Consider the following 11,246-nt stretch of genomic DNA (forward strand, 5'->3'; position numbering starts at 1 on the left):
TTTATTGTTTATTGTTTTAAAAGAATATTTTTTATTGATTTTAGAGAGGAAGGGAGAGGGAGAGAGAGAAATAGAAACATTAATGATGAAAGAGAATCATTGATTGGCTGCCTCCTACATGCCTCACACTGGGGATTGAGCCCATAACCTAGGTGTATACCCTGACCGGGAATTGAACTGTGACCTCCTGGTTCATAGGTTGACACTCAACCACTGAGCCACGCTGGCCAGGCTTAATTATTTTTTAAATTTCTTGTTTCATTGATTATTTCCTCTTTTTAAAAAAAATATATTTATGATTTCTGCCTTTCTCCTTTTATTGGTTTAGCTAGTAATTTATCTATTTTATTGATTTCTTTTTTTTTTTTTTAAAGAATCAGCATTTTGATTTATTAATTTCTACTGTGTTTTTTTTCCTTTCTGTTCTCTACCTCATTCTTTTTGTTTTCAACTTTATTTTTCTTTTTTTATACATTTGCTTTACTTCATTGGCTTTTTCTGCTTTTTAAGATGGAGCTTAATGTATTGATTTTTATTCTTTTTTTGTTATTGTTGCTGCTGCTGCAAGAATTAAGGCTATGGATTTTCTGTGATCACTCTATTGATTTTATATTTTCATTATGATTCTTTTTAAAAAAAAGAAATTTACACAATTAAAATTCATCACTTTGTCCTGAGAGTTGCTTAACAGAAAAATTTTAAAGTTCCAAATGGAATTTCTAGTTTTAGAAAGAGCAGAGGGTAAAACAGGGACATAAAGATGCTTGCTCCACTTTAGATTTGCAAAACTTTTCATTTTGAATGAAATTGATAAATTTGATTTTTACCTGAAACTGCACTAGAAGTTTTTCCATTGCAAGGCACTATTTATTTTCAGTGAGTGATCAGAATAGGTTTGGAACCTACCCAAGTTTCCAACCAAGGACACAAAAACAATAGATTTACTGAGCAAATTAATGGAGTGATGAGAAATAATAAAATTCATGTGTGAGTGCATCTAGGAATTTCGTTAGCTTTTATTTATTTAATTAATTAATTAAAAAATCTTTATTGTTGAAAGTATTACATTGTCCCCTCTTTTCTCTCATTGACCCTCTCTAGCACGTCCCTCCCCTTCCTTATCCCAGTAGGCTTTTGATAGCTTCTGTATCAGCTTTGTAAAAAATTAAAAAATTCTGCTTTCACTCAGTGGAAGCAGCTTAAAGAGCCCTGCATGGTTGGAAGCTTTCTGGCTGAATATCCATCCTCACTTGATGGATATTCAAGTGGGGATGGATATTCCTAACACCTGTTTCCTTGGTTAGGAACTTAGCTCAATCCGGAACCTGTACTGTTGGTGCAGGAGTTCCGAGACTGCTCTCTACCATGTCCAGCACATTCATTAAAATGGTTACATCTGTTAGTTGTTGAACAACTGTGGGAAACCAAATACAGGGAGAACAATGACGTCACCAAACTCTCATTACATTTGAGATAAAAGATTTATTCATGTAAACAAAAATAATCACAACAAAATGTACACTAATTTGAAAAACAATTATAGTGACTAAATTTTATATTCTCTTATGACTGTGTAAGAGTATTTTGTTTACTTCTGCAAAAAGCATGTTGTTTGCTTCTACATAAATTTCTATTTGTAAAAGAACATTACATTAAAATACAGTGTTAATTTGCATTACTTATATGGAGAGAACATAGACTAAATCCTGAAGCTTTTAGTTTACAAAGTTGTTACATGAAGCCACACACTAAACTACTGATTAAAAACATTATCTATTTTCAGATTCACATGCATATACATTCACCACCTAAACGGAGAAATAGGCGTTTCATATTGTCTCCCACCTCGTTATAATGTATTTTTCCCTTTTAACTAAAACCAGAAAATTGTATTTTTCTTTTTTTTTTTTTAATTGGCCTCAGATGATGCACTTTCTATTTCATGAGAAATTCGAAATTTGAGATGTTTATCTTGTTCCTCGCTCTGAGGGTGTGAGGCCAGCTTGTCTTCATAGCTATGAAATTCTCGGCTGTGGATCTCCTGGCTGACTCTGGAATTTTCCTGACTATCAATCCCATCAGAATGCTCCTTGCTCGCATCCATTGCCTTCAGCTTATGTTCTTTGGCAAGCTCGTGGCTGTGGGTCTCCACACTGTGGTCATCCAGCTGGCGTGTTTCCCGGCTGTCCTTCCCACGGCTGTCCCAATCAGAAGCCACGGGCAGGCCCTGGGCAACAAGGACGGCCCTGTGTGCATCATCCATCTCATCGCTTTCCATGTGTGATGTAAGGTCTTCCTCTGTAGCATCAGGATACTGAATCAGAGCACAAATGGAAGAAGAATTAAATGACAGCCAGGAAGAGGCACATTGTAAGTCTTTCCTGCTCTCAAATTTTTAGGCCAATTTATACTGAAAACTGTCTAAATTTGGCTGAAGTAAAAAAATAATACTAGCATGTTACTTTATATTTCACCAAGCCCTTTCATGTGTTATCTCCTTTGGTGTAATAGGTACATCAATGATATATGAGATGAAACCTATGAGTAGGTCTCCTTATCTCTGCTTTACGTAGGAAACGTGAATTGGAAGTTAAAAAGTAAAGTGAGTGGTGGCTATGTATCAGATCTAGATCTTTTGACTATAGATTCAGTGTAATTTGCAACTCTACCATTCCTCTTAGGTATTTAACTTCAAAATGTGACCATTGTATAAGTAATTGCTGTTTTTCAAAGTCTCCTTTTAATCTAAAAAAAAAGTGAACAGGATAAATGCTTTACCACCAGAATTTGGGGAAAAATAGCATTGTGATTGAGAGACAAAATTAGAGAAATTATGTGGATTTAAATATAAAAAAACAAACAAACACACACACACCAACGGAAAAAAGTCTCATAGTCAGTGGTCATAAAGTAATAATAATGCTTGCTGAATGAATAAATGCATGAATGAATAAATGAATATGCAGACTCTGGTTCATAGAATTGGGCTCCAATCATAACCATCCAATAGGTCTGTTAAAGGGCTTACCTGGACTCCAGATCTGTATAACTTCTTAGATTTTAACCTCAGTCCATAAGCCACGCTATCACCTCGGCCATCATTTGTGTCTATTGTGGGGACAGCTGGAGTGGGAAAAGGGGTTCCAGGAAAGTCAGTGGGAAAATCCGTGACCATTTCATCAGATTCATCAGAATGGTGAGACTCGTCAGAAGTGTCAGGGTCATCCGTAGGATCTGAGTCATCTGAGTCATTTGAGTCGACGGAGTCTTGGGTATCCACATGGTCGTCATCATCATCATCATCCACATCATCTGTGTGGTCCTGGCTTTCATTGGACTTACTTGGGAGAGTCTAAAAACCAAGATGGCCAGAAAACTAGTGTAAGTGTTTTAATTTTCCCTTAGTCTTTACAGTCCATTAGTCTTTTACTGTCTTTCTTTTATTTAGTTGCAGGATCTCTGCATCCACAACAATGCACTCAATGGCTTTTAAGAGCTAAAGTGAGCTCTTTCCAATTTCTTTTTTAACAAGGATAAATGGAATCATAATTAAAGTATTTTTTTTGATTTCCCATAAAAATTATTTTTCTAGGTAATTTCAAGTAATATATATGAGTATAATATTTATATTGATAATGTTTTTTTTCTGGTTCACATTAGACATTATTTTATAGGCCAAATTCAATAACGCAATAAATACAGATACATAATTTTTTGTGATATTATCTTTTGTATGAGAAATGAAAATGCTCAGGAGATCAGAGCATCATCATGCAGCAAAACCTAAAATCACCTCCTTATTATCATGGATCATCAAAAAGTGACTGTTACACATGTGTATAAAGTGAAGTTCAGATCTGTCAATTGAATTAGCCAGTTAATGTCTATTAAATTTCCAATTAGCAAACATAGTGGGTCATTTATCTAACTTAGCTTGCTAGCAAATCTTAGTATATTCAAACAGAATCTTAAGGAAAGCAAACTTATTTCTTTGCTTAGCAAATATATTACTAGTTCTAATAAAAAAAATCCTCATTAACAGCCCTAATAATAGCTACCAAGTTAACCATTATGTTAGGAACAGAAATGTTCCTAGAGGCAAAATCTTAGGTTTATTGGCATTTATTAGATGTTAAAATACCTTAAATCAATTGTAAGAGGCTCAGTATTTCAAATAACAGACATTAGTAAACATTTCCTGCCACAGTATACTTATCAGAAAAAATCTGGTATTTCTGGCATTTAGTAAATACATATTTTACTGGAAAATTTGTTCATGGAATTTTGTTAGAATCAAACTCCGGCAATGCCATTGGGAGAAAGAATGGCTTCTTTGTCTCTCCATGGCATGGTGGGCCTCTGACTCAAAGGGAGAACTCACCTCTTGTTTGAAGTCATCAGTTTCTTCAGAGGACACAGTGTTCTGAAGAAGGAGAGGCATATCAGTATATAGCATACATGCTTAACGTTTTTATTTAAAAGTTAGCCCTTCTCATCCAAAGCAGCCTTATTGTTGGTGAATGATTTAAAGGGGAAAGAGTCAACATGCCAGGTTAGTTGGTGTCCTGAGCTTGCACAGGCATGAGGACCTGCTTAACCAGCCCAGGGGTCTGGTTGGTGGCTATATATGTTTTGTTGTTGTTCTTTAATTGAAAGACATACAATTTTTTGAAAATAATTTAAATTTAAAAATACCTGTGGTGCTAGGAGATTCTGCTTCTGAGATGGGTCAGGCTTTAGCCATGCGGCTACAGCATCTGGGTGTTTGCTATAAAGCTATAAAAAAAAAAGTTGCATATTTGTCATTATTAAAAAAACAAAAACACATAAAGATCTCTAAGTGATACACTTAAAAAACAACTATACTTCACCAATACTGATAGATAAGAGCAATATGCATGTATATATTCAACCAGAGCCTTAGATACCCCTTTTCTAACTTATTTTTTTCTTGCAGATTCATTTATCAAACTCTTACATAGCACTTGCTGTGGGCCAGGCACCCTTCCAAAGTGATTTACATGTTTTCATTCATGTAATCCTCTCAACCCCCTATGAGATGGATATCATTCTTGTTTCCATGTTGCAGACCAGGAGAGAGTAAGCCACACTGAAGTTAATCCATCACACTGGCTCTCCACACTGATCTTAACACGAAGCTCCCCTGCCCTATGGCTTCTGGCTGAAATTTCCTCTCAGATAAAGTACAACTAAAACAGAGGTGCCCTTAATGTGCATTGATCTTCAAGGTCTCCTCTACTATGGGGCTCTTTAAATTTAATTAAAGTTAAGTGAAAGTTTCCATTTTCTCGGTTGAACTAGCTCCATTTTAAATGTTTAATACCTCATGAGTCTAATGGCTATCTTGGTGGACAGTGAGGAAAAAAATATTAACATCATCTCACCAAAGTTATATTGCTTTAGGGAGCCAAAGACATGCATGCAGTGCCCTCTGAGTTTTAGCCCAGTTATTTATTGGGACAATGATGATGATATGCTAGTACAGAGGAGGGAAACTGCTCTGAATGCCTGCCACCAGATGGGCTGTATTGCTCAAGGAAGTCAGTGAGAACGAGAGCCCTGAGGGTTCCATAGAACTCTTTCTGCAGCCACAAGGGTGGTCGGGGTTTGCGAGGAGAAGAGAGGGGAGGAGACCAGTCATCACTTTGCACTTCTCCATGGCTGGCTGCAGCCAGAGCAGCTTCTCTGAAAGGTTTGCTTTACAAAGGTACAAAAAAATGACTGGTCTAGATGAGTTCAACGTTTCCCTCTTTCTTTAAAAAACATATTAATGTAAGTATTATACAGAAATGTGTTATACTACAGATTTCACAAATATGTCTATTTCCTGATTATACAGGTAATGCAGGTTTAGGGAGAATGTATTTATAGGTTAAATTTGTAATTTACAAAAGTAATATGAAGAAAACGAAACCAAGCAAAATAGACTAAAACCCACCCAGTGATCATAACCCTCACAGATAACCAGTGTTCATTGTCAAAGGTGTCTCCCTACAGACTTCCCATATTTCCTACTAGGTCTCATGTGTAGGACTCTAGAAGGTTGAGCTCTTCACTCATCTCCTAAATATCATTTAATAATGTATACTGCCATGGCTTCGTGTGTTATATATGTTTTTTATTAAAAAGACATCATTATTATTATTATTTTTGCTTCAAATAGTGTGACCTCTCTCTTCTCTGAAAATGTTAATTTTTATGGCTTATTGTTGTAATTCAAACAATATTTGTGTTCTTAAATCACGTGGAAAACAGACACCTACACACACGTACTTGCACACTCAACCACATGCAACAATACCTCTCTTAGTATCTTCATTAAGCAATCTAATTACAGTGACTTCAGGAAACTCTATATGGCCTTTATTCTGTTTGTCTAAATTGAACCCTGTGTCTTTTTGTCCAGGCTCCTCAGGACAATGCCCATTTGTTGTTTTCCTGGCACAGTTTCACCTATTGTGGAGGGACAGGTACCTCTATGGCACGGGTCAAATGATTATAATAAGGAGTTTGAATTGGTCCTATGTTTGGTTAGAGAACTGTGATCTAAACTCAGCTGACAAGCCTAATAGATACAAATAGCATAACAGACTTTCTTTTTATAATGGGCTTCTTGGCAAATATCTTAGGACATACTGTGAATATTGCAGTTATGTAAACTGTCTAATACACGAGACCCATTTTAAATTAAGCCTTCCACTAAGTAAAAACAAGGGTAGGATTTTCTACTTCTAGAACAGTATGTTGACTTGTGGGGGAAAAAAGTCATGCAACTTCAGAGAACGAATTTTACACAAGTAATAATGGCATATACTGGGTGTGGCACTAGCCTAAGTTGACAGGCATCAATTTCTTATAAATTAAAAGTCTTGGCTCTGATAATAAGTAAAATTGTAACAGATATGTTTATAGTGCTTCTTGAAACAGCTGCATAAATAATTTAATTCTATGCTAAATCTAAAAGATGCTTACCTGTCTTTCTTCAGAGCTTCCAGAGTCAGCATGTTTAACCTTTGAAACAGAAAAGATGAAGAAAAATTACAACGTGAATGGGTGCCCAGCACCTGGGGGCATCCCATTAACTCATTTTGAGAAATTTTTCTTAAGATTGAGCTGTACTCACTGGAAAGGCGTAAGTGGTGGCCAAGAAGCCGAAGAAAATCACTGCAATTCTCATGGTGGTGATTTTTCCTGCAAAATATTCTGTAATGAATATTTGACCTCTTCGCAGGTTAAAACAGTGATACCTTATTATTCTACCATATTACAAAATAATCACAAATAAAATACATTTTTTGGTAGAATATTTCCTACTTCCTAGAGGAACTTTTTCTTTTTATATTTATGGTCTTTTTGATTTGATATTTGTAATGCTACCTCTATTCTCCATCTTTCCCATTGGGCAAAGGAGAAATGAAGTTTACAAGTCTATATTTATTCAGCTTTTAAATTTATAGTCCCAGAGATCACACCATTTGTTCCTGACATTGCCAGCTATCTAAACCTAAACACAGACCAACAGTAATTTAATTAAAATAACAGTATAGTTATTTTACTTTTACTTTTCAGAGAAGAAAAACACAAGAGCAATAAAATAAAACTATGGAAGAAATTTGCTTTCTCCATTTTTTTTCAGCATGCATTTCAAATGTGACTTAGAACTTAAATTATTAAAAAGGTGCTACTTGGGTGCAACAAAGCTATTTCTAAAATTAGTTATTCTAGAAATTTGAAACAAAAAAGGAAACATTGAAAATAACAGTTTTCTTATTTGCAATAAGTCTGCATAATGTCATACAGGTTTTTGGTGAACATTTTAATAGGTAAATACAGAGAAGTAAAAAAAATTTTTTTTCAGAAAATTTCCCCCCTTGAAAATAGTATAAATCAAATAATTAAAAACAGCATTCTCATCAGCTTACATTAGCAATGAAGATCCTTTTCCTTTGAAATGCCTCCACAATCATCTATCCACTTAAAATGATATGGGTATAGTCTCCCTCAGGGGCATAGAATTGTACTTTTTTTCTTTTCCTTTTCTAATTGGAAGAGATAGTATCATTTCTTTTGAGGACCGAATGGAAGGATTTTTAGGTCATATATTGACTGGCTTTCAAAATAGCTGGTCTGCAGGAGAGCTGCTATGTAGCTAGCAGGCTTATTCAAAAGACTAAAACAATTTAAAGATGATGAATAAACAGCATTACAGTGACACTCTTTTCCTCACAACTTGACCTTCCCCATGAACGAAGCTGAAGTTATAGGACAGCAGCAGCAGGAGAGCTCACTGCAGGCTTACCTGGGTCTGCTGCTGGCTGAGAAGGCTGCCCCTGGTCTTGGAGGAAAGTCCGGTCCAGATGGTGCTGCACTCCTTGTCTCCTCCTCTTGCTGCTGACAACCAGGAGCTCCCAGTATTTAAATGCTGCTCCAGACACATCCCCGCCCCCAGCACAGAGAGGCGGAGAGATGTGTCATGAGGTTTTTTGCCACTGCCCAACCCACTTGCTCCCACACTTCCCCCTCTGGTTTTGTGGTACACACCACACACACACACACACACACACACACACACACACACACGCCAGAGTTAAAGCATTACTTCTCTACGATATCATTAACTGGCATTTTCATTTATGGGAATGACATTCAGCATCATGAAAGGGCACCTTGGAGTCCCATTAAGAAAAGGGGAAAATGACTAGTTCTTACCAAGACTTTTCTGAATTAGAAGAAAAACGGTTAATATAAAACCAGTCCCAAATAAAATGAAATAGAATGGGGGTTGTTTATTTCAGTTTAAAAAAGACATTAACCTTTGAAACGGAACTAAATGCAACTAAATCTGCCCCGCCGTTTTATTTATTTAAGAGCTGCAAGGCCGTTGTTCAGGCGTACCAAGTCTCAGATATCCTCCCTCCATCCTTTAGTCTGGCTTGGTTTTGTGATGTCAAGTGTGAAGCAGCTTGTCATTCAGACAAATGGCATTAGAGACACGAAAGTCCATGAAGTTGGACTTAACAATGAATGACCTTACAAGGACGTGTGTTTTTGTTGCACTGTCTGAATTGATTAAAGCTGATTAACCTGATAACTTGTTACATAAAAGAGAGGCGACTTACTTCAGATGCTACAGAAGAAACGTGGTTTCCGAGAGCAGGGTGATTGCTTGAGAGAGCTGCTTCGGGGGCCAGAGAGCGGCTTTGAATCCCACTCCGCCACTCCCTAGCTGTGTGACCTCCGTCGACCTACACCTGCTTCTTCATCTGTCACATGAACATACTGCTACCTAGCGCATAGGGGTTTTGAGAGGCTTACATAAATTAGTCTGTGGAAAACAAAAATACTTGGCACATATGACAGGCATATTTTAAACACCGTGTGTGTGAACTGTGACTGAACTCTAGGAGCAGCAAGTCTTGGTGATTTGCAGTGTCTTCAGATGAAACAGGTTATTAGAATAAGACTAGATGTAAGACCTTTACATTGTGTACATCGCTAGTTTAATTTACACACCTTTAAAGGGATGGGTTAGATTTCTGAATCATTTTTTTCTAGTTTTTCTCTCAGGATATATGAAGTTGATAACTTAATAAGAAAATGTAAAAAATACATATTTAATACTTTTCTGGGTATTGAAAAGCTATTTGAGTGAAAGAAAAATCACAAGTGGAGTCTGAATATTGGAAAAGAAATTAACAGAGCTCTGAGTCAATTCAAAATATTTAGCATTGTCTTTAAATTATGTACTCAATCTCTCCATTTAGCTTTCTCAGCTGTGAAATGGAAACTGCACTGCTCATTTACCTCCTATCGTCATTGTAAGATTCGTGTGTGAAGTGAGATTAAAGATAAATGACCCCTTTTAATATTAGTTATATCTAAGGTGTCAGCTTCTCTTTACTGAATATTGCTTTTAATAAAAACATGGATTAAATAATTTCTTGCAGTGTTGGCAGTGTAACTAATCCTTAGGTTGTATGGGCATTTGGTGGGTATTGGGGAAATATGCCTCTTTTAAATGGGATGCATTCCAAATGAATTGATATTATTGATTTGTGGGTTTTAAGCCTACATTTTAATAATTCAGATGGCAGCTATCTCTATAAAATATGGCACGCAGGTTATAAAATTGCAAAACAGACTTCTTATTTCTGCTTTTAAAAATGATTGTTGTTTTTTCTCTTTAGACACATTGCCCACATAAGTTAGTCATATTGTCAATTTCCTAGGGGGAAGTTCACCAGTTCTAAAAACAGCAGGATTTCCAAAGGACTCGCGATGGTTTACCCTGTGCCCACGGAAATGAGTTAATATGACCTTAGAGAGTTATAGGAATAGATGTCGCTGGAGCCCAGCCATGGGGAGATGAACCATATGACCTAGCCTGGGACTCTTCCGGTCGGCTATGTCTCCGAAGTGCCACACGATGGCAGCATTCCTGACAATGATTTCAGAACCCCGTCTGGCTCTGCTAGTTTTCCCACACTGGCAGGATAGAGCAGTCATGCATTTAATGACAGAACTCTAAAGCAGCTGAGTGGCCTTTCATTTCTTGGAAGCTCAGGTGAGTAAATAGTTCCCCACAGAAACAGGGGACGCAGAGGCAAGAGAATCAAAGCATTCTTGTTCTGCTCTGTGGCTGCCTTCATTCCCCATCCCCAGGTGGACCCTATTGTCTCCTTCCCCACTTCCCACACTCACTCAAAGGGTTACAGATCCCGGGGTGTCCTTCCGAGTAAAGCAATGTGAATTCATGGTGAAAGAATGTGTCTGGCAAGCTTCAGAGATGAGAAGATAAAGCGATTCACAATAGAGGCAGTTCTGTAAAGTATGAAGTGGGTAGTGTGTCATTCTGACTTTGGAAGAGGCTCTGTCTGCTTAGGTTTTGTAATCAAACATGCTGCTGACACACTTTTTTTTCTGAGTAAGATTTTCCAACGGTCAGAATTAACATTTTAAGTGATTTGAACCAGAGAGGCTTGATCTGTAAGATTTCCACACTATTTCCACGCTTGATTGTTAAAATCCAAAGGTCGAAATGATCAAATTTCCTGCAGATCTTGTATATGGTAAGAAAAAAAGTAGTTGTAAACTGGAATAAAGAGTGGCTTGTGGTAATAAAATATAGACACTATACGAGGTTTTATGAAAACATTTAAGAACATTACATTTTTTCTTGAATTTCATGAAAATTCCCATATCTTAGGAAAATTTAAGTGCCCAGA

At 36.7% G+C, this 11,246-nt stretch overlaps 1 protein-coding gene across 3 annotated transcripts; it reads right to left on the reverse strand.

Moving 5' to 3' along the window:
- Positions 1 to 1,466: 1,466 nt before the first annotated feature.
- On the reverse strand, positions 1,467 to 9,286 carry SPP1 (secreted phosphoprotein 1). Of its 3 annotated transcripts, XM_084861477.1 has the most exons (8): positions 9,141 to 9,286; positions 8,321 to 8,443; positions 7,145 to 7,212; positions 6,994 to 7,032; positions 4,696 to 4,776; positions 4,382 to 4,423; positions 3,029 to 3,352; positions 1,467 to 2,314 (listed from the first exon to the last, which is right to left on the reverse strand). In XM_084861477.1, the coding sequence occupies exons 3-8, from the start codon at positions 7,196 to 7,198 to the stop codon at positions 1,910 to 1,912; spliced, it is 945 nt and encodes a 314-aa protein (XP_084717603.1). In that variant the 5' UTR covers positions 7,199 to 7,212; positions 8,321 to 8,443; positions 9,141 to 9,286; the 3' UTR covers positions 1,467 to 1,909. The 3 variants fall into 3 exon arrangements, with proteins under 3 accessions (XP_084717603.1, XP_084717602.1, XP_084717604.1); XM_084861476.1 differs by lacking the exon at positions 9,141 to 9,286 and having other exon boundaries at positions 8,321 to 8,634; XM_084861478.1 differs by lacking the exon at positions 9,141 to 9,286 and having other exon boundaries at positions 7,145 to 7,224; positions 8,321 to 8,422.
- Between the last annotated feature and the right edge of the window lie 1,960 nt (positions 9,287 to 11,246).

Source organism: Pipistrellus hanaki (genome assembly GCF_964339955.1).
Source record: "Pipistrellus hanaki genome assembly, chromosome: 1".
NCBI classification, from domain to species: domain Eukaryota; kingdom Metazoa; phylum Chordata; class Mammalia; order Chiroptera; family Vespertilionidae; genus Pipistrellus; species Pipistrellus hanaki.